The sequence below is a fragment of the Thermobia domestica genome, chromosome 11 (assembly GCF_964235325.1).
Source record: "Thermobia domestica chromosome 11, izTheDome1.hap1.1, whole genome shotgun sequence".
Classification (NCBI taxonomy): domain Eukaryota; kingdom Metazoa; phylum Arthropoda; class Insecta; order Zygentoma; family Lepismatidae; genus Thermobia; species Thermobia domestica.
This window is the reverse complement of record NC_137464.1, coordinates 132,361,170-132,386,293: the sequence shown is the minus strand read 5'-3', so window position 1 is coordinate 132,386,293 and position 25,124 is coordinate 132,361,170. Positions and strand designations below refer to the sequence as shown.

The window sequence follows — 25,124 nt, the reverse complement described above, 5'->3', positions numbered from 1 at the left end:
AAAATTTATTTTCGGTTTGTTGGGCCACTATTACAATCAATACTTAGATTTGATGTTATTTCATCGTGTTTAATTATATTAACACAAGTAACAGAAGTAGCCCTAGCACCTTCGTTAAGAACACTTCCACTGCTAGAGGGCATAGGCTCGCTTAATCGTATTTTTTATGCGCATACCCTTCTTCACTGCAAGTAGTGTTTATAGACATAGAATTTTCATCAGGTTTATCTGATTCGGTCTCACTTATTTTCGGGTGGACACTACTGACTCTAACTTTTGCATGCTATAAACTGTTTCTTCTTGATTAAATATTTTTTCCATGTTCAACTGTTGCGTACCTTAAACTTCACCAAAGATGATATGAACAGACACGTGGGGACCAGACACATGCATTACTCTTGTACGAGTAAATCAAAATTGTTTACTGTTAGCTTGTCGCTCGCTACACGTACTAAGAGAGCAGAGAAGTGTTCACTCAGTGCCCAAATACATCAACAATATACTGTCATCCATCGGTGACCTATCAAATTATGACGATTGGGATCATCTTGACCTGTTTATCGCTTTTTGTTATCACACACAAAAATGAGAATGCAATTAATTATATGTTACCAATAGTAAAAAGAAAGAGAACTACGTATTATCGAGAACGATGCAAACAATAGCACTAGTGAAAGATGCAGAACAAAACGCCTTAGCTATAGATTGTTGAAAACCAGGCTAACAGTAACAACGTTTAAGATTTAGGCTAGGCTAATAGTAACAACGTTTAAGACTTAGGCTAAAGCGCTTTTCATGGTGCTTTGTCGTAAGAAAGAAAGAAAATGATGAATGAGTCCCGTTGCTCAGTGATAATTGTAATCGTCAGTAGTTCGATTTTTCACATTAGTGAGAATATCTTCTTCAGAAAACCTAACATTAAACACTAAGATTTTAATAAAAATCAACTTAAGAGAAATGCCGTTTTACTGTAAAACAGCCGTAAAACAGCTGTAAAACAACCGTACTGTAAAACAGTTACTGTAAAACAGCAGCTCTCAAAACAACCGTTCCTTTCTCACTTGTAGCGTTACCAACCATACGTACCGATTTTGTCGGGGAGTCCTAGACAGAGTTTAGATGCCTGAACTCTTGTTCAGCAGTCTTGGCGTTATTGTTGCGATAGAAGGGAAGGAAAAGGAGGAAAATGGATTATGAAATAATCAAATGTAAAACGCGACTGAAAAAAAATACCATGACTACTTGTGCTGTTCGCCGTCTGCTGTTTGCTTTGCTTCAGAGAACTCCAAGCTTCGGAAATTATTTTTACGGTAGTAGTTGATGCTAGTTGTTAAATAATTTTCTATCATTAATATAGATAGTGGAAAATATATTTACTGTTTAGTGTATCTTTTGGGGATGAGAAAGTGGGAGAAAACGGGAGCACCCTGAGAAAACCCACGAGCACAATGTTGTCCACCTCAAACTTACTTGGTCGGGAATCGAACCAGAGATCGTGTGGGTCAATGAAAACTTGATCCACGACTCACCATGACCTACCACCCATCAAAACATATCATCATCAACTCTAACCCTCCTCTCAATTGAATATAGAGTTTCCATTTACAGTAAAACAAGGCTGTAAAATTATGACTAATCAGAGTTTGAATTTCTACAGTCAATCGCTCAAGCACCACTCTGTTACAATACCGGTGGATTTGACCTTTACGATATAAAATGATAAAGTGTTTGTCATGGCCCTTATTACGATCAATTTCAATTTAGTTATCATATATATTGATTCCTTGTTAAATTACAAATATTTTTTCAGTGGAAAATAGAATGAAATTTGAAAGTATCAAATCAAGGTAAATTAGGGCGAACTTGAAAAAGTGTAAAATTCGGCTGCATCCCGAAAGCCAAGTAGTAGTCTTATTGCTATTATTACAATTACAAATATCAATATCCAAAAGTGTCTGAAGCTCTTTTTTTGCCTAGATATACTCATCTCAGGTAAGTAAATAGAAACAAATGAAAAAGGAAGAAAAATAGAGGCCTTAAAAGTAAATCGTAGACAAAGTCATCAGTGTTCAGAAGATGCTGTGTACAATGCACTGAGCAGAGTGGGTCGGTGGGTAAAAGTGAGTGGTAGGTTGGAGTGGGTTACGTCCTATTGAGTCTTAAACCGCTCCATCTCTGGATCGAACCAGGGACCCCAGGTACCAGAGATAAGCGCTCTACCACTGAGCCTCCGTGCATTCCCCCCCCCCCCTTGTTTAGTTGTTGAGTTTGAAGCGTCCTTGTCATCCGAAGTTTTTAACATTTGACATTTATTCACTTTTCTTTTTCTGGAGATTCAGTAACTTGGTTACTGTCCTATTTTCTCGTCATTGAAATTTTCTGAAGATGTTGCCATTTCCATTTTCTACACTTCTAGTCACAAAAACCTAGATTAGCATGCTGAGTCGGAAAAAAAATGACCGTACATCCTTACGAATTGCGTTACGTCTCCTTACTTAGAGGCTGATTTTCCCTGCATTTTGACACGGATAAGGTTGGAGATTACGCGATAATTGCTGTACGCATACCGTTTTTAGTTTAACATCCCATGATTATGCACCGAGGCTAAGAAAGGTCATGATAGTGAGATTATGGTAATGGTAGAATGAAGGAAGTGGAAGGAAACAGAACCCTGAGAAAGTTACGCACACGATATTTTTCCAACACAATGCCTACGTGGTGGGTGGTCGGATTGAACCAGGAACCTCGCGCACGAGATGTGAGCGCTCTACCACTGAGCCCACTACCACAATCTCGTTGCCTTTACGGTTTAAGATCAAACATAGCGATCATACAGGAAAATAAGGTAATTTTGAAGTCAAAATTGGATAAATGTTTAAATTTTAAATTTAGTGCGATTAGAAAAAGGAAGGATCAAAGTTGAAGATTTAAAGGAGAGAGAGAGAGAAAGGATTGAAGATCTCAAGAAACAAAGTAAAACCATATTTATTTGCAATGTCGATATGATAACATTTATGATGCAGTAAAATTTCTTTATCTTAGAATGTAGTAGAACAGAAGGTAACACAAAATTTTCATATTTTGTTTTCTGTTGCCTTGCATTTTTTGTAAATAACATAAAGCAAAATTTGAGAAACTACTGGAAATGATAAGTATTGAAAATAAACATGCAACAGTGTAAAAACCTTTAAAATAAGCGAGGGAAAGCGGAATGTAAGATTCCCTAATGCATATCTATGATAACCCAACCTATAGTTGATATTGTTTCTGACTGTACTATTGCAGGTAGGAATTTGCTGCTTGGCCGAGACGAAGTTCAGACCTTGACTGCTGTGTGGCAGCATAATCAAGTTCATTGCCTCATACTGCTACGCCCTCTTCGTGGACACTAGAATACGTTCTATCTCATATTCGCATTTTGTGGGCAATAGTGGCAGAGCCAGTCCAAATTCATTGTGGGCGTGGAATATCAACAAGCGTATGGTGCGAATGTGATGACAGTTCATCATGTTCGTAATTGGTGTCGGGAATTCAATGGTGGTCGCGTGAGTGTGCAAGATGGATAAAGAAGTGAGCGTCCTCCTACTACAATAAAGCTCCTCCTCGTAATTGAAAAGGCTTTACGGACTAATCGGCGTGTGTCACTGTTAGAGTTGAAAGTACAATTTAATATGTCAAATGGCACAATGTGGACATTGTCCACGAACGCTTAGGATATAGGAAAATGTGCAGCAGGTGGATTCCGCGGCAACTGACAGATGACTGCAAGAAACCCCGTATGGATGCGTCCCTCTCCGTATGAGGATGGGGAAGATTTCGTTACTCCGGTCGACATGTGAGTATACCAGTACTGTTTGGAGTCAAAATCGCAGACAATGGCATGGAAACATCCAGGATCTCCATCAGTCAACAAATTGAAGACATCACCCAACACTAGCAATCTGGTGGCAACGGTCTTTAGCGATATCCATGGAGTGTTGTGCTTCTAATCACACAGTGAATGCTGCGGGGTGTCAGGAAGCACTGCGGAAACTAAAGAAATAAGTTCAACGCAGAGAACCTCATCTTAGGCAAGACGATGAACTAGCCTCACGACAATGCGCCCCGCTTAAGCTGATGTGAGATGTAACTTGGAAATTCTTTCGCACCCACCATACAGTTCGATTTCCATCTTTTCCCGAAAATGAAAGAACATTGTATGGCAAACAACTCACATTACGTGATGACTTTATCATATGCGGACGATATTGTGGAATAAGAGGGAAGAGCTGGGGAATTACTGTGAATATAATAATTCTGAATTTTGTATCTATTTGGTCTTTGAGTTGAGTTTATGAACAGGTGCTGCAGGAAGTACTTTCAAACTATGGCACCACCCTTTTTTGTCTGTATGAGTCACACGGTTTTGTTTGAAATATTACTCGCCTAATATTCTCATTCTAAAATTTTGAATTGAGGTTGGACATGTGGGCCCAACTTGTTTTTGGAAGGTGTGTTAATAATCTGTTGTGGATGATGGAATACATTTTCCATTGTTTTTGTTCTTGTCCGTTCAACTCTTCGTAACATTTAGTTTGAATGGTTCTATATATTATTGTGTGACCACCAACTATAAAGACGAACTGCAAAAAGTGATTCTAGAGGTGAAAACAAGACAAGTCGTCTTTATCTGCACTTGTTTATTAAAGTAGTTTAGAAATGACTGGCTCTCGAAATAATCGGAGTTTGAATTTCCGACATGAATATATGCCAAAACATATTTCCGACCTAGAATTGTAATCTCATCTCTAAAATACAAGTACTAAAATGGAGAGGGGAATATTTTCTTGTAAGACAGAAGGATTCCTGGGGAAATAAAATGACCATATAAGTATTTAACCATATCTTCGAACAGTACCGGCAGTGAACCAGATAAACTGCAACTCTGTAGTGCCCGTTATGGCGATCTCCAATTTACCTTTTCACACATTAATTCCAAAGCGGTGTTGGTGATGAGGTACTGCGTTGATATCCAGTCTGCCCACCGGCGAGTATTGTGGTGTGAAGGTTTGTGAGTCTACTTTCCTGTATACCCTTTGTAGGTAATATGGATAAAGTGAATTCTTGTGAGGAACATTCGACACATTCCTATAGATTACATTTGCAACAATTTGTAACGTAACTTATTGTTCTGTATCCTACGATATGTCGTATGTTAAAATTGGGGTGTTCATAGTTAACACTAATAGGGGTGATGTGGCAGCATTTGTTTTATTATCTGGCAAAATATTGTATGTATAAATATATAATATAGGTGTATAAAAATACAACCGTAATTCAACACTGGACAAAGTTTTTCGGCTCTCCTGTAAACTTATGCTTCTTAAAATACGATCTATTGCGGGATACAGAATGATATGGACTTCTACATCAGTTATACTTGCATGACGTGGTCGGCCATCGAATGCAACATGCTACTACTGTTGCTTTCCCGCATATTATTTTTACATTATCTCACATGTTCAAATGTTCAGTAATGGGTGTTTGTCAATTATTAATTAATTTTTCCAGCTTGTGTGACAAAGGAACTTACAGCTTTGTAGTGCTGTGTTTATTATTATTACAATATTGTCATAGACCTACAATGCAAAGGAAGTATCTTTCTAGCTAATGTATTTCTGGCTTACTGCATCATTTGCAATCTGTTTTCCACGTTTTGGAATGTGCATAGCATATATTATGGATATTTGCAACTTGACTCAGACGGTAAACACAGTTTTTCTACCTTGCATTTTATCTTGTCTTCTTTGTGGATTCTTATATCGAAACAGTGCTTTTTCGGGATATGATTCACACGACTTGTAACTTATTTAGAAGTATTTTACCTGGCAGTGGCTTTAGTACGAGGTTTGCACGAAACCTTGTATACCTAATAAAAACAGTTTTAGCAAATTAAAGATGCTCAGTAAGAATATTGGACTGTTTCTTACGTACACATTGTTTTTGTTTTGCAGTTGCTGGAGCTTTTCGACAGTGAAGACCCTCGCGAGCGAGATTTTTTGAAGACTGTTTTGCACCGTATATATGGAAAGTTCCTGGGTCTTCGAGCCTTTATTCGGAAACAAATAAACAACATTTTTCTTAGGTAAGCAAATTATTTTTTGCTTGAAACTAAGTCCTAAATTACTCTGAAAACTATGTAACAAAGAAACGGCAATTGATATTTCTTTTCTGACAAAATGTTTTAATTTAATGATTTCATCGTGTAGTAGTGTTTAGTATTGCATACACCAGAATTCTCAGAAAAATACTTCTTGGTTACAGGGATAAAGAGTGTAAAACAATGGAAAAAGTGCTGCTTACCTCACGGAGACAGAAAACGAGTTGTTCTGGTATTACGTCACATGCTGGGACTCATCTCTGAGTCATGTTGAAAACTTCAGAAAATTCTTTATATCGAAATTTCTTAATATAAACTATAAATAAATTAAGTGGAAAGTGAAAGAGAAGCGACAAAATAAGTAAAATGCTTACAATATATAAAAATATCGTGTTAAGAAAACCTCTCCTCCTAGTTTAAAATACACTGAATGTCATCTGTAATTTTTCACTATTGTAGATTTTTTAGATATATATCAACAGAATTATTTTATTACTATTATGGACCAGAAACATGAAAAGTCAAAATTATTACATCAATTTAAATTAAAAGAAAATCACGTGCAGATTGAGAATATCCAGACCACCATGTTACAGCTACAATTGTAGCGTTCTCTTTATTTTCAAAATTGAGCTCTTAGTGGTTTGAAAGTTCATATTCTGTTGTCGCCTATATACTTCTCCATTCTTAATTGTACACACAGAAAATATGTCTATATGCATATTATAAATGTTATGAATCTCCATCTTACTATATCACGACATCAAATGTAGCATTTCCTGCACAAAATACTCTTTATACCTTTAATAAAATTGTATCGTACTACTACTTCTACATTCTTCTACTATATACTATATATATTAACAATTGGTCTTCGCACACTTTTGCTATTACTATTGTTTTGTTTTGAGAACCCGCATTGTGTTAACACCTTTACTGGTTTACTATTTTTCTTCAAGAAAATTAGTTTCGTGATCACCACAGTGGTTTGAAGCTAAAAATAGCGATAGCTAAAAGAGGCAGATGGTTGGTTTGCCGAAAGAATATCAAGAGCAAAGCTCGAAAATTTTTCTTCTAACCTAGGCAACGGTTGTCAAAGCTAGGTACCGTAATAAGCAGTCGTCCACATATTACGTAACGGGGCAAAAGGGGGAGGTGGTTTGACCTTGCGTTACAAAGTATAACGAGGGGGGGGTTTACGTCCTCGTTACGTAACGCATGTTTTTTACTATACTTTTTATTTTTATTCTCAGGTTTATACTCAGTTTTTAAACAAATATTTTCTTTCAGTTTTTTTTTTCTTTTGTATAAATAAATATTTCTGTTGTTTCGGGAAATTGCGAACATATAGCCTATATAAATTGAATCGTGCAGATGGGATTCGAAGATGCTGTTACACACCAGTATAACTGGTGACGAACACTTCGTGTATTACAATGCAATAAAACTCCGTTTGGTAGTTATCTCAGCAATATATCTACGGCACAAGCTTTTCTGGAGTTAGTTGTTAGTGATCGTAACCATCGCTTGAAAATGCCCTCGCGTTTTCCTTCTCGTATCACTATTTCTGAGAATTTATTTAAAACTTTAGATTTGAATCAGTACCCCACTTTATTCTTCTAAGAGGTTTCGCATGTGAAACATAAATTCTTTTTCGTGAAATAATATTTTCCGCGACGGAACGATCCGCGGTTTGCAGCAAAATAATATATTAAAAACCTAATTCGTCGGATATTCATCTCTTACTGACTTTTTTTCTGGATTTAAATATGTCTGGTGAAATCGAGTTATTTGGATTTTGGCACTGATTTAGGACAAGAAGAATTTAAAAGTAAACTGAAGTCCAAAGTCCAAAGAAGATGCTCGAAATCTTGTTGTCAAAGATGTCCATTCTCCTTCAAGTGTGTAGCCACTTCGAATCTGTGGTCGACGAGGAAGAGAATTTCTTTGCATCGTCGACACTGGCGAACTTCAAATACGCGAAGCATCCTGGATCTCGGAAAATAAAGTCGATGTCAGTTATTTAGATTCTGTTTCACGTGCATTTTCCGATAGTATTTTCTTTTTGCCAATCATCGGTGACCTTAATGGATGCTTGTGATCTCCTTGGGAAAGCGACAATATGCAAATTCGAAGAATTAAAACTGGTTAATTAAACAACCTTATAGGGTTAAAATATTATTACGGCACTACCATTTTCTCATGCTGTGATTTGTTGAAGAAAAACCTATAAATATATTCAGAATACAAGCGTTTTGTAATAAAAAGTTCTACGATTAGACCTAAACAAAATTTTTTGTTGTGAAAAAATATAAATGAAAAAGTGATACGTATGGGGGAAGGGGTCCGCCTTGCGTTACGAAGTGTGACAAGGGAGAGGGAGGAGGTAAAAATTGGTCAAAAGTAGCGTTACGTAATATGTGGACGGCCCCTAATACAATTTGATACATGGGCCCATATATTTGGGGTTTAAATGATATAGGCGCCACACTCGTATTTCTAAGCGCCCGAGATTTTTCGTATATTACCAGAAATCCATTATATACTAAATGTGTGAATATTTTGAAACTTTAGCTTTTTTTTAACAACCTCTCTCGTATTGTGTTCTCAGCATACGAACAAATATTTATTATTATTATTTATTTATTTATTTATTTCGTCAGCTTTGATCTTGAGTAATGTTTTTATATAGTGGTATACATGCAAAAAAAAAAAAAAAAAAGCACTCCGTGAAAGTACTCCGCACGTTTTCTGAGGCCCACAATAAGAAAATCGTTAAAGCAGATGTTTGAAGGGTTTAGCCCTTTGTTTAAACTGCAGCAGTGTATGTTGTTTTTCCATGTATTGCTTCACTCACTCGAATAGAATATTGTGTGTAGTACTCGTCATGACATCACGAACGTTCGTACTCATTCAGTAATCAGGAGTCGCGATTTCTCAGTAGTCAAGGGGTCCCCAGATCGATCTTAGTCCATGAGATTTGGGATGGCAGGCCACTAGCCATCAATACACCCTGCTTTAGCGAAAATGAAGTGCGCTCCGAAATATGTGGGACTTTTGGATAGTGAGAGTTTTGGAGTGATTTCAGTGATGAAAATATTTGGTCTAGGAATTAATTCGTGCGGGTGGACAAGAGATGGCGCAACGAACGGAGCGTCCCACAGTTCCGTGTATCCACACATGTGTTGCAAACCCCTGTCATCGCGTATCGTTCGTAGTATAGGGCAGTGGATTAAAGCGTCAACAACACCAGTTTGTAGTTAAGTGTACATGGCGCAATTTGTGCCTGATAAAGTGTTTTTGCGGGGTGTCCTGCTGCATTACTTTAACATGCAGAAAAGTGCGACTGAAAGTCATCGTATTTTGGTGGAAGTGTATGGTGACCATGCTCTAGCTGAGCGAACGTGTCAGAAGTGGTTTGCACGGTTTAGAAGTGGTGATTTCGGCTTGGCAGACCAAGAGCGAGCTGGACAGCCAAAAAAATTTCAAGACGAAGAATTGACAGCATTGCTCGAGCAGGATTCGTGTCAAACGCAGGAACAACTTGCAGCAGCATTAGGCGTTGATCAAACAACAGTCTCCAAACGCTTGAAAGCCATGGGAATGATTCAAAAGATGTCACATTGGGTTCCACATGAATTGAAAGACAGAGACGTTGAAAGACGAAAAACCATTTGCGAATTGCTGCTTCAACGACAGAGCAGAAAGGGGTTTCTGCATCGAATTATTACGGGTGATGAGAAGTGGATCCATTACGAGAACCCTAAACGAAAAAAGGCCTGGGTGAAACCAGGTGAACCAGGTCCATCACAACCAAAACGAGATATTCACTGTGCAAAGGTTATGCTGTGCATATGGTGGGATATGAAAGGTGTGGTGTACTATGAGCTGCTGCAACCGGGTGAAACTATGAATGGAGAACGTTATCGACGACAATTAATGCGTTTGAAGCAAGCTCTGGCCAGAACACGACCAGAATGGGAGAACAGACATGATAAACTTATTGTTCAACATGATAACGCTCGCCCACATGTCGCAAAACCGGTCAAAACCTATTTAGAAAATGTCGGATGGGAAGTTTTACCCCACCCGCCGTATTCACCAGACGTTGCTCCTTCGGACTACTACTTGTTCGATTGCATGAACAACGATTTGATTGGACAGCGGTTTACTTCTTCAGAAGATATCGAAACATGGGTCTCTGACTGGATCGCTTCCAAGGATGAGGACTTCTTTCGCCACGGAATCCGTACATTGCCTGACAGATGGGCGAAAGTGGTGGCTAGCGATGGACAATATTTTTCTTAAGGTATTTATGTATTTCGTGTTTGTACTACAGCTTCAATGTGTGCGTACCAACCGCACGAATTAATTCCTAGACCAAATACAAAATGGCGAATCAGAAAAGATTCCACTGGTTATATCTATGGAAAATATAATAAATTGACGCCTCAAAGAGGACAAATTTCGAACATTCTTGCTTGTAGAAAATAGACTCATTATTTCAGCCTGTTTAGAAGTACGAGTAGACACGTAGATATACTTTGTAACATGTCTGTCGTAAGATGAGAGATCTTTGGCTATCGCGAATACCAACCTAAAGATCTCTCGCCATAAAACGAAATAAGGGTGTTATACACCTAGATGTTTTTACAAACAAAATTATGTAAACACGGGAAGAGTAGTAGTCCAAGTTAAAAAGTAAATAATTAAGTAATAATTAATTTAGCTATTCATATTTATTGTAATGATCTTGTTGAAAAGTACAGTAACCATCTGTTACAAATTCAGTCAGATACATTTTTAAATACAACCGAAGACAAACTAATGAAAACTACAATCGCTCATGAATTTCAGTTCAAATATCAAATAAAATTATGAATTAAGCAAAAGCAATAGGCACTACATGTTATAACTACCCTATTAGCCTTTCACTATTTAATATTAATATTTTGGGTCACATACATTTAAGATTATACTCGTACTTTATACCATTTAGTTAGCTTCTGTTGTATTTGTTATAACAAATCTTAAAACAACTTTATCCGATTCCATCAGTACTACCAGTGAAGAGGTTAGCTCTTCACCTAGGTTTTACATGCTTATCCACTAGGCGGCTCTTATGCACGACTACATGACTAGAGAATGGTACAAAACAACGTCTATTTCCACACCTTATGTTTATACGAGCACTTTGTGACTTACTCGAAACTTGTACCGCAAATAAATCGGAAATAGAACATACAGTCGATGCACTTTTCACCGACGTGAATGTATATAGAAGGACTGATAATTATTGTAGTCTAGTAAATAAGAGAAAAAAATAGCCGAATAGGGTTTTGTGAAAACAGTCGGGAATTTGTAGGGTCAAGGAAAATGTCAAGGAATTTCATTGTGTGTTAGGGAAAATCTTGCTCAGGACCTCTATAATGGGAATTAGCCTAAGGCTAGCTAGGGCTTCGCCCCAAGATCCTCGCGCTAGCTCGGGTTATGGTCTCGCACCTCATAAACCTACAAGCATGCCAAATTTCATCATTATGGCCCTACCGGAAGTACCAACATTTTGGGGTGCAGAATATGTGCCACTTCAATAACACGGGAAAGATTTTTCAGTTTCCCATAAAACCCTCCTAAAATTGATTTTTTGTTGTTGTTGTTGTTAGATAACGCTATCAAAAACCCAGGCCTCCTATCTGTCCTGTTTTCCTATATTTTGGAAATGTGTGTATATTTGTCCTATATTTTCATCTTGTTCATTATTTCCTGTATTTTTCAGTCATGGAATTATTAAAAATTCAAGCCAAGGGCAGTTTCAGTGATTTTTTAAATTGCTACATATTAGTAATATGCGGAATGTGTCTTAGCATTTTTTTCTGAGGACTAATCATTAATTCTCACTATTTTTTTTTTAATTTGTTTTTTCCTATCCTTCCATTCCCACTCTTTTTTCTTTGTTTCCTATGTGTTTGTTCTCTCCCAGCAAAGCTTAACTGACGAACCTTGCCATGCTCCAGTCTCTTATAACGCAAACTGTATCAGCGTTTTCTTTCAGCAGTGTTTGCAGCAGTATTGGCTGGTCATTGAGGTGTGTTGGTATTCACCAACTTTCCCGGTGCCTTCCAATATTGCTGTATAATTACAGCAGATCAAGTAAAGAGGCAATGCACATCTTTCCTCAATCTTGAAAGTTAATTTGGATGCGTTTCAAGAAAAGCAGACAGGTTAGATCAGTTATACTCACAACTACTCAAAGGCAAAGAGGAATATAAACAACTGTATAATTTTGTGAAGAAATGCCTTATTTTATCTCATGGAAATGCCTCTGTTGAGTCTGGCTTCTCAGTAAACAAAAATATCTTATTACCTAATCTTCAAGAAGTATCACTTATTGTACAACGTCTAGTGTATGATAGTGTTCTTAAATTCGGAGGCATTCTGAACATCGAAATAATGAAGCCCATGATAAATTACATGCGAAATGCATCACAAAAAAGAAAGGAAGCATTAGCAGAAAGTAATCTTTAGAAGCAACAACTGAAGGACGAACAATCAGAGCGAAAACGAACAGCTTAAAAAATCAAAGGACTTAAAGCTAAGAAAGCCAAACGTCAAGAAAACACTGACCAGGAGATTGCTAAATTAGACAACCAAATATAAGTGTTGCAGAAACTGTAAAGAATCTGACTAACATTGTGAAGTGTATGTAATTACAGTTTTAAGGTTGTATATTTGTACGTGAACATTTAATACTACTCAGTACAGTGAAGTATGTATGTGGAAAATTGTATAACATCTGTGATAATGGTGTAAGTTAACCATCTGTGTAAACAAGAAAGTTATTGTATAGGAAAACTCATTTCCAAAAATTTTTGCATCTAAATTCTATTATGGTGTGATGGCAAAATAATAAAAATAAATAGGAGTACAAAGGGTGGCTGTGAGGGGTTAAGGGAGGCCACTAAAATAGTCATAAATTACAGATAAATGAATTGGTTCGTTTGTACGTTTGTAGAAGATTGTATAAGCATATAAACAATGATGGAAGCTTACAGTTCACTTTAAATATAAGTTATTTTTCATGAGTTATACTAAGAAAAAAGTTAGCTACAGAGTCGAGGAAAATTATAATTTTGTCAGGGAATTCGATTATGCTTGCTTGTTAGAAAGTAGGAGGGGAGAAAATAGAACAAGTGAATAGTTTTCGATATCTGGGTAGTATTCTTAGTAATAACATGAAGTGCAAACGTAAAATAAAAGCAAGGATAGGAATGGCGAAAGAAGCCTTTAGGAGGAAGAAAAGTCTGTTTTGTGGGACCTTGAATAAAGAGTTGAGAAAAAGACTCATAAAATGCTTCGTGTGGAGTGTTGTACTGCATGGGGCAGAAACGTGCACATTACGTAAAGGTGATGAAAATCGACTGGAAGCCTTCGAAATGTGGGTGTGAAGAAGAATAGAAAGAATTAGTTGGGTCCAGCGGAAAACGAATGAGAGTGTGTTAGAAATGATGGGTGAGAACAGAACACTTTTAGATATTATTAGGAAGAGAAACTGGTTGGGACATAGCCTAAGAAGAGATTGTATCATAAGTGACCTCCTAGGGTATGGTGGCGGGAAAGAGAGGGAGGGAGCGAGCGAAGGAGACTACAATTAATGGATGATATAAAAACAAAGATCATACGCGAAGACGAAGAAGTTAGCGAAGGACCGTGGAGCATGGAAGGTTCTCAGCTGCGGCAAGTGACCTGGCAATAAAGGCAGAATACCTATGATGATGATGCTTGGTATACACCCTGACAGTGTATGTTTTTAAATGGAACAATGCATTGGGATGTCCTATAAAGGAAAGTGTAAGTGTTGAGAATGTCAGTAGTATTTATTTCACGCACCTAGGGGAAATACATTAACAGCAAGATATATCGTGAATAGAAACGAAGGACGAGTGTTAATGCCTCATTCAACAGTACGAAACAGGCATCATGGGCCAAACGATGTTGTCCTTGCTGTAGAACTGGATTGCGTGTGCGTTTCGTAGTACATATGAACGTTCGCTTCAATAATTGTGAAAGCTTAGCGAAGTTTGACGTGCTCGAGAATATTTTAGTTTCCAATGTTTGCGCATGACCAATGTAGGAAAACCACTGTAATGATGTGTAGGGTGTACGCCAAGAGATACCTCAGCAGATGATAACCAAGCCAGCAGTTATTTGTGGACCTCTTCAACCTACTACGGGAAATTGGAAATGTAACACTTCATTATCGTACGAGAAACTGACCAGTGACTGGTATTGCAGGGTGCTGTTAGGGTAGATCTCACGTTGGTACACGTTCCATCGCAAGGGATTTTGGCCTGAATCGGTCAAGTTTCGTTCGTATTCTCTATTGTCACAAGTTTCACGTGTATCATATGTCATTCCATTAAGAGCTACGTGGAAACTAATATCACATTCGTCAACAACTTTGCAATGGACATTAGGTCAGAAAGCTCCTAATTTGTCTTGCATCTTGTTTTCTGACGAAAGATTTTTTTTTTTTTTTTTTTTTAATAATGGACACCTCCGAAACGTGCAATGTTGGTCTGTCGACAATCCCCATTAGCTGTATCATGTGGAACTATAGCATCTGTGTGGATTAGTAAATGCGAGGTGTAAAATTGTGGGATAACTTACCATAGAACCATCCTTTAATTAAAGGCGTACTAGATACCCGAAAATATATCAGCTTACTAAGGAACAACCTACTGCTGATGTTAGAAGACTTTCCACCGAGTATCGAAAGGAACGTGTGGTTCCACCACAATAGTAGCCCAACCGTAGTGCAGTATTCGCTAGTCTTGTTCTAACGTAATATTTCCTCATAGTTCGCTTGGAAGAAGTAAATCTGCCAATTGTCCAGCTCGTTCCTTCGATTTGACCTTTAGTTTTTTAAAAAAAAAATTAAAAAATGCCGTGTACAAAACATACCAATGACTTTTGAAAACGTGAAATGCTGTATTACTGCAGCCTGTTCCACTATTTTGACTAAAATGCTACATGTACAACAGTTTTTACATACTAAGGTGCAGACTTTTTCTACAGCTAATGGACATTAATTTGAACTTGTAATATACAGGGGGTGACAAAATAATCTAAAAACACTTCATACAGGACACGTAAGTTTGGCCCTCCAGTATACAACACGTGTTGCGGTTGCCGTTCGTTTTTTGTTTTCATTGTCATGTGGACCTTCCTCTTCCGTCAGCAGTAACCAGTTCACCTGTGAGCATTTTTGCCGATCCCAAGAGGTTCATCCAATACATGGCTGAAGTAGCACTTTTATTGGCCACGTACGGATGACGTCACAAAGATTCAAGTTCAACGTGCTACTATGCGTGTTGCTTTCGTTTCTCTGTTTTGTGTGTGTGTATATTTAAAAACAGAAAGACGAGATTATCAATATTATTACTTGTGAAATACATTGCATTATAATTCTTGATTTATGTTCACTTCTTACACGGTACAAATAAATTATCCTTAAATAAGTCTTCGTCCAAATAAAAGTGTTATAAAACAAACTTCACATGAATGTTATTATTGACTGCAATTTTAACATTTTTATTAAATCACAGAGACAATATTAGCTGATGGTGCTCACAATGAATACACTGGATTTTGTAGAAACCATGCGCTTTGTTATGCAACACCTTTTGATTTCAAATTTACGTACAGAACTTGGGTTCCACTCAATTTTTGGTGTAAAATTGAAAACTTCTTGGCCTTGTTACGTTCACCATGTACAAAAATGTTTCTAAGATTAACTTTACATTACACACTCCAATTCGTCTTTATTTGCATCCAAAAGTAGAAGTATTTTGCGGCAAATAACGTTGTAGTGTCGTTATTGACAAGCCATGATCGGTTCAATTGCACGAGAAATGCTTACCAAACTGAACTAGATGGTCATTATTAGCTATCATTCTTTATAAACCATATAAGAATACCAGCTGGAGTATACAAAATAAATTGCATTATATTTCGTTGGAGTTTAGCATCCCTTTCAACACCAAGGTTATAATGAGACATGGACCTACTGCTTCACGTGGAATCCGAACCACATGGGATTACGCCGGGAATCGAATCCGGATCTCCTAGGCCAAAGACGCGTACGTTAACGATATAGTTCCAGACAAGGTAAAGTTAACTCTGCTTTTCTTTAGAATGAATATACCAGGATCAACTTTACATCGCCTTAGACTGTAAACCAACAAGCTGACTACAGAAATAAACTATAAAATTGCCAAAATGCTTAACAGATGTTACATGTTTGATATTTTGTCTTTCTTATAGTCCCATTCGTGACTTTTAAGTAATTAAACACTTAATAAATACTGTATAAACAGATGAAAACAATGCGAGTGGTTTGAGATTTGGAGTCTGGTTCAGCAGCAAAGCTGTATGATACATTAAACTACAGCTTAACATAAAATCTTTTCTACATAGGCTCTCGCCAAAAATCAAACTCAGATCTCTCGCGCCGAAAACGCCTATGCTAATTATAGCTACGAGGGAACTAAAGATGAAAATATGGTTATGATTGCATTATCGTTATTATTATTATTGAAGACTTGAGATTTCAATGCTGAATCAGAAATCAGACAAAAAATCACATATGGTCAATGAGTGGGAGGGAAGATAGCGAGAAGTATACAGTAGGGATGGCCAATTCCGGAATTTTTACTTTCCGGAATCCGGAAAGTAAAATCGGAAAATTCCGGAATTCGGAAAAATTCCGGAATTCAGAAAAAATCCGGATTTCGGAAAAATTCCGGAATTCAGAAAAATTCCGGAATTCGGAAAAATTCCGGATTTCGGAAAAAATCCGGAATTCAGAAAAATTCCGGATATCGGAAAAATTCCGGAATTCGGAAAAATTCCGGAATTCGGAAAAATTATTTTTTCTTTTTGTAATTCTAAGAATTTTGTTCAAATGCAAACGAACAAATTTCCTTTTTGTAATCCTAAGAATGTATGATGCAAGTTAAGCTGAAACTTACATCCTAAAGTATACACTACTCAATCTTCCCATGGTTAATGAGATGTAGTCCAAAAGTACGATGCACTCCTAATATTTAATTTTTGTTTTACTGTGATATTGTCCAGAGGTAATACATATATCACACTAAGATAAACAACTTGACAGAATGAAGATATCATACGTAGTTTTCCAGAAAATCGTGAGAAACGAATTTTTATGAAGTTAAAATATGCGTCGCTTGTTGCCAGTGTGATGCAATTGATAACTTTTATGCTGGAATAGTCTTATTATTATTATTAATCGTTTATGTACTGTAAAAGAAAAATATGAACCGTTAAGTAGTAGATTTTATCTGTTGTTTTTTGATATCTTCTAACAGTAATAACAAACTGCTTGTAAATACGCAATGATTATCAAGGACAATGGCATATTAATGTAAGGACTACTCTGCAGACTAGCAATAAACAATAAACAATAACAGATAAACAATAGTTGCAAAAAAAAAAAAAAAAAAGTAACTAACTTGGGCATGTCAGAATGTTCGCGAGAATATAGGGACGCATTGAGACTAGCAAAGAGCGTTGTGTTATTATTACTCAAAGGGCCGTACGATGGAGGCATTAACGCTAATGTTAATGGCACTAATGAGCACTTACTTGCTCTAACGGTTAACCTCATTTTTGATATGATTCTTAGAAGTGGGCGTGTTGGCATGCAGTTAGAAGACATATCCATTATTTAAAAAGCACACGTTATCTGTGGAGTACTAACGATTTGCGTCACTATCGAACACTAACATAGCACTAGCGACGTTTAAAGTCGAAATTGTAGTCTGACATAAGTGGCTTGTCAACTTCACGGACATTATATTTTCCTTGAATGCGAGAATTTTGCGCCCTAGAACAAAAATAGGAAAAAATGCGCTCGCAATATATTTGCACTAGGATGTTTGCGCCCTACCGCAAAAAAAGGGGAAAATGCGCCGGCTATATATTTGCACTGGGATGTTAGCGCCCTAGAATTCAACTTATTTTTGTATTGTGTAAAGTAACTTCCACTCACACTTGAACTAGGCTTGCCTCTCATCGTCTCAGTGAGTTACTCCATCCGTTACAATATTCCGAACAAATGAAAAAAATACAATTTTAGTTCACTAAAGGGTAATCCATACAAATACAATTTTTCATTATACTACAAAATTTACAATAAAAGTATAAATGACTGATATATAATTATTTATTAATATAATCAAAGAGTATAATTTAATCTACAAAAGGCTGTTTGGCTCTACCCAGATATCTCTGTTCACAATCCTTGCGAGTTGTTTGGCTTTTTAGGACACAAAATATAGAAAAGAAAATGTAAAGTGAATGTAAAATCAGTTCATTAATATTATCAAGAAAACTATGTACAGTGTGTTTACTTGCTGGAATTACACTTCAAACACACAATTGCGTTCAGTCGTTCTTTCAGAAAAAATGTTCCGGGGGGCACACTTAATATTCCGGAGGGGGTCACTGCTGGTACTATTCTATTTATTATTATATTATATAGTATTATTTTGGTCTCCTCCGAGGGGGCACTTTGAGAGCTTTGGGGAGGCCAGGGTTCTCCCAAAATCATCTCTGGAAGAAGCAGTGATTGCGTTGATCCGTTGTGTTCTTTTGGCTTATATTGAAGTTTATTGTCCCCTTATATAGCCACAATGAAAATAAATCACTAATGGCATGGTTGTGGGGGGAGAATTGTTTATGCTGTAATGTCAGCCCCTCCGAGCAAATGCGTAAGCTCCAATAGGTTCTTTTATTTCGCAGGGCTCAAACTTCCCGGTGAAGGTACATTGCAGGCGCAATTTTCCCTGTTCTTGAGGTAGGGCACAAATTTCCCAGACGCAAAATTCTCGACACCGTTCGAATGACCTCGGAAGACTATATCTTTTTCAATACTTTTTTATATTTTTTTACTCGAGATTTCTTCATAGCTTCTTATTAAAATACTTACTAATATATCCTCATTTTATTGTCCTAACCAATCAATATGGGTATGTTGTCAGTAAAATATTTAGATTGATCGAGCCTCTGGTGTGTAACCACAGTATTTCATATCATCCCTCCATTAGAAATCTTGGCTAAACGAACCAATATATGTTGCCAATGAAATAGTTTAGAATGATTGAGCCCCTGGTAAATAACCACAGTATTTCGTGACAGACCCCCCCTTCCTATTACCATATTCTAGCTACGTGCCTGACTCAGCTAATTCTCTACGTTCTTTACCAAGCACACATTTTCTAAAGCGGAAAATGCTCTCTAAATACCTAAGCTCATTATTTTCAGCAGATGCACAAATTGGGTAACATTCTATCTACATGAATGTTATATATGTCGATTACTGGAAACCGTTTCTCGCTATCTATTACCATATTTACTATATAATGATTAACGTTAAAACCGGAAATGGTTGATTTGTACCGCTTCCGGTTTGAATATTAAATTCATTAGGGAACTCGATTCTTAACTATTGACTCTGTACATCGTGGCCAAAATTGATGTTAATCCATCAGATGGTTCTTGAGACTGTTTGTTTCACTGACGGACAGAATGAATATATGGCTATAGAGTTTTGATAAACTAAATTCGTTAATGAGTGATGATGGAACAAATATAAGAAAGGGAACCAAGAGTAGGCCTACCACCGGAAAAATTTTCGAACACAAAATTAGCCATCGAAAACCCACATGTCCTGGGTTAGAATACCATAGATGAAAACTCTACCACTGAGTCATCAATCACCCGCTTATTAGTTTTATTAATTATTATATTAATATAAATTAATGAATGCCTGCTTATGTTAATTATTGAACAATTACATTGCATACTTAGTAAAGTCAAAAATTATAAATTTGTATTTGTATTAAATTGCATAAGAAAGGTAAATCTTTGAGAAAGATAGCAAACCTTGCAGACAGACCTCGTTCAACAGTACAAACAATAATTGCGATGTATAATGTTTCTATCACTGTGCGAAAAAAAAAATCTGGAAGACCAAGAGTGTTGAGTGAACAAGATAAACGTTACATTATTAGGGAAAGAAAAAAGGTTCCGAAAAGTAGTGCTGTGCGATTGGCAACGGATCTGGAAACACGCGGTGTTAAAGTATCAGCCAGTACAGTGCGGAATATTTGCAGGGTATCATGATCGGATAGCCAGGAAAATGTTATGGGTGAACAAGACAAATCGTATAAAGAGACTAAAGTTTGAAAAAGAGTATAAAGGTAAGGGATCAGGCTTCTTTCTGGAATAGGGTCATATTTTCGGACGAAAGTAAATTTAATCTTATCGAATCCAATGGGAGGCGTATGGTATGACGCAAGGTGAATACAGAGATGAATCCTCAAAATCTCGTCCCTAAAGTAAGACACGGAGGAGGGTCCGTGCTCGTCTGGGGTTGTATGAGTGCCTCAAGAGTGGGTCGTCTCCACTTTATCGATGGAGTGATGATCCACAAAGTGTATATTAACATATTAAAGGAAAATCTCCATACTAGTGCGCAGAAAACAATTTATTGTTCAGCAAGGCAACAACTCCAAATATACAGCGGAAAATACTCGATTGTGCCTACTCTATAATACCTTGAAACAGCTTCGCACATCTCCCCAATCCCCAGACATGAACCCCATAGAACATCTATGGTCTGTTCTGGAGACAAGAATCAGAAGGCACAGCTTCTCTACTAAAGAAGGCCTGAGAAAAGCTATTCAAGAAGAATGGGACATAATCAGTCCCGAAGCTACTAACTAACACTAACTCTATGGCCTATGGAACCCGGAGGTTCAATGCCGCGTTCACAAAAGCTCTCCACTGACTCCACTCTATAGTCCCGAAGCTTCAGAACTACGAACTACTACAGGTGAAATCAATGCCACGAAGACTACAGACAATCATTAACGCACAGGGTAATCCCACAAAATATTAAATAACGTAATATACTTTATAAGCATTAATTCAATCATAAGTGTACGGTGACTTTTTGTGTTTACAAAAAAGAAATTCTCTCTTTTCTTCTGAACAAAACAGTGATTGTCTTTGTTTGGCCTTTCTCTTGTATATAGAAATAAAATGTATGAATGTGTAGTCTTAATTCTGGTTATATATATATTTTCCACCTCCCGTTCTCATGCTAGCTGTTTTCAATATAAAGTATGCATGGTGTACGAGCACTTTCTGCGCTCACTGTAGGTATGTTGACAGTAAGCGAATGTTATTAGAATATTTGTTGAGATTTCTTTTCCTTCACTGCCTTTCGCCTGGTTAAAAAGTAGTTTGCAGTGCTTTGGAGCAGCTGCAGGTGGGAAAGCGATAATGTTTGAGACATACCGGCGACTTTTTTGTATGTGAAAATAAGACCTTCCTCATAAAGCAGTAAATAACTGCAGTAGCAATTGTCTACGTAAGTGATAAAGACATATCCAACTACAAGAAACTAATACAGTATATATATTCATTATTGTGTTTCTCTTTTAACAGCTACTAGCTAGGGATGGCCAATTCCAGAATTTTTACTTTCCGGAATCCGGAAAGTAAAATCGGAAAAATTCCGAATTTTTTCTAAATTCCGGAATTTTTCCGAATTCCGGAATTTTTCTGAAATCCGGATTTTTTCTGAATTCCGGAATTTTTCCGAATTCCGGATTTTTTCTGAATTCCGGATTTTTTCCGAATTCCGGATTTTTTCTGAATTCCGGAATTTTTCCGATTTCCGGATTTTTCTGAATTCCGGATTTTTCCGAATTCCGGAATTTTTCCGAATTCCGGAAAGTAAATTTTCCGATTCCGGGAAACAAAATTTCCGGAATCCGGATTCCGGAAAATTTTGGCCATCCCTAGTATACAGGGTTTAAGGAGGAGGCGTCAGGTAAATGGTTGGGAACCACTGCTTTAAACATTATCACTTACACTTTATAAGCTCGCATTTGTGCTTTCTGCTTCGCTCTGCCCTTGTGCGGATTTGATGCAAATCTAGCTTGAACAGACCAGTCAGCACAGATTCACCTGTATTTTACGCACTTGATGATATAATTGCACCAAGAAACCATTATCAATAAAGACACGACAATAACATCTGTTACAAAATATCTCTCCACGTCCAATGCACGTACAAACTACAGGGGTTCATTTTTTAAATTATCTCTATATGAAACTCATAATGTTTAAATGGGTTTCTTCCATCAGCGGATTTTCATTCTGCTACGAATGCTTTCAAAAAGGATTTCCTTCATAACAGTGACGGAGCCAAGGGTGGGCCTGGGGGAGCCAGGCCCCCTTGCTCAAAATCTTGGCCCCCCTAGCGGCACACCCACACAGAGTGATACTGTTATAGGTCGACAAACGGTGAGTTAATAGTGGCCGCAAGTTAAACTACTACCGAAACACATCTCGACAACAAAGTTACCAACTGCAGAATATCGTATGTTGCAATAGTCTGCGTTCCGAGCAAAAATCTTCAGGCTCCTTTTTGTTTGTAGTACAGATAGATCTAATTTATCTAAATCTGTAAGGTGCATGCATTGACCTCAGCATCTGAACGTTCCTTTTAATCTCTGTCCCTTATCTGGTTGTCTTCTTTGTTTTCGTGAAAGAACAAAAAAAGAAAAAAAAATCAATCTGCATTCTGATTTGCTTCAATGTTGAAAGTCATACTAAAATAAGATATGCTTACTTACAAATAGCATGTACTGCAGTAAAACTTTACACTCGTGTTGGACGAAAGAAGTCTTCGTACACTAAGTAATTAATTTCCATCGAGTATGGCGACATAGAACAAATGCATAGCATCCATTAAATAATTTGGTATTATTATTATTATCATCAAATAATATCGAGAGGTCTTGTTTAATATACAGTAAAAGAAGAGAGCAGAAGTTTTTATTATTTCTGTCATTCTCTCTGCTGTTCGTATCCCAATAGTTCGAGAAAATTAAAATACTGAATACTACCAACACCTACTATTTGCTACTGGTACTGGTTCTCCTTCTCGTCTACCTTCTAGTCTTGTCTCTAGTACATCTAATTTCCTAACGCTCTTGGCCGTGGCAACTAAGTAGAAACCTTCTGCTGCGATGTTAATAAGCGATACTAGCGATCTCCAAGGAAAAAGGAGTCAGCGCTGGGTGGACCTATTCTACTAACTAAAGCCTGGGGAAATGAGGCTAACAAAAATCAGTGATTCTTTATAAATAAATCTTTCAGAAGTATTTTCTTTTAAACTATTTTAACTGTAGCTTAATCCCAAAACTGCTACTACTAGAGAAATCCTGAAATTTATCACAGAGCCAGTACTACAATTTCCTGATTACTAACCATCAGGTAACATACCGAGATGATACAACTTGGTCGCAGCAGTAATGCTGTTTTGTGTAAAAGTGTAGTTACTCCCATGATCAGGTTGTATCATCCTGTCATCTGATGTTTGTGGGACTGGTCTACAGATATTCCATTAAGTAAGTTCAGTCAGTGAATACCAATTTTTATCACATATTTATATTAACTCTGCGTCAAAATATGCATTTCTGAGAGAATTAAGCATTAAGCATTTCTGAGAAAATTACATTGTAGGAATTATGCAGAACAGTAAATCAGTGGTGACATGGATTTTCAACAGGATATACTAATTAATGCCCCTCCTTCAAATCTAATCTCAAAACTTACAATATTAATTTAGCATCGACTACAGGATAGTAGCGTCATTTCAACTACTTTGAATTTATTTTAAGGCTTTGAAACATCCGAGACTCAAAGGATAGAAATAAGGGAAATTAGTCAATAGGGCCACTGAGGAAGAATCTTGGTAATCTCCTCAGTTGAAATATGTATCCACGAGGGATCAATCACACCATCTTCCGAATCTTAAACTGATGTTCTACCGCTGAGCTTTGGCCATTCGGTGTGGGTGTGAAGTGTTTGTGTATTTCAATTCACGTCAAATTCTAAAAAGTAGTGAAGGTAAACAAACGAAAGAAACAAAAGGACCACGTATACTTCTTTTGCTGTAAGGGGTCCCGATTTAAATGTCTGTTCTAACACTGTTTGATACTAGGGAAAGAAAAACATATTTCCTCTTTTTGCTTCAAAGAGTGCTCACTTCATCATTTTAATAACGTAAAGACACATTCATTACTCAGTTTTAGAGCTCAAGGGTAAAAGTAACCAAAAGTAATTTAACTACGGCCAGATCAAAACAAGATCCTGGAAGCGGGGCAGTTGCCCGGGCGCCAGCAAACTAATATGTGTGTTTATTGGTGTGGATGTAGATGAAAGGGGTACTAATCGCGAAATTTGCCCTGGGCACCAAATGTCTAGTTTCGTCACTGATTAGGCTACCATTTTTAGAGCGTGGAATTTTGATATTTTTCTGAAATATTAAGAATACATGATAATTATTGGCAGTTTACTTTAGAGTGAAACTTAAGCTTCAGAGCAAGGCTTATAATTTAAAGTTGGGTGGAACGGCAAATCACTGTCCTGTTAGAGTTCAGTTCCTCTTTCTGTGTGACGTTTGTCTCGTAAGCACTTTTTTCCTCGTAGATCACATTTTACTTAATTATTATTATTAATAATACAGTTTATCTACCAAACAGCTATTTATATTATTATGCGGTATTAAACCAAATCAGAAACTTGTGACATTTATTTACTTCCATCATTCCACCCGGGAAATAAATGTCATCTATACGAGATGGAATGTTTTCGGGTAAAATTTAATATTACTGCTGCCATGCTGTAACTTTGAGCTTCGTCTTATTTTAGGTAGATACAGACATGTCGGAAGGTTTGATTCTTGTAGATTCACTTGTTTAAACGCTGTTGAAAATGTGGTCTGGAGAATATGACTCTCAACGAACAACATTCGAACAAATTTATCAAGAATATTTGTGGATCTGCATAGAAAATGGTCCTGAAATTCCAGAGCCGGAAA

General features: G+C 37.0%; 1 protein-coding gene across 4 annotated transcripts in view; it reads left to right on the top strand.

The window, feature by feature from the left end:
* Positions 1 to 25,124, top strand: part of wdb (serine/threonine-protein phosphatase regulatory subunit widerborst) — a 426,118-nt gene that overhangs the window by 242,511 nt on the left and 158,483 nt on the right. For all 4 annotated transcript variants that reach the window (XM_081731142.1, XM_081731143.1, XM_081731140.1 and 1 more), the window contains exon 5: positions 5,994 to 6,124. In XM_081731142.1, coding sequence (XP_081587268.1) covers positions 5,994 to 6,124 — 131 coding nt within the window. The remainder of the gene's footprint in view (positions 1 to 5,993; positions 6,125 to 25,124) is intronic.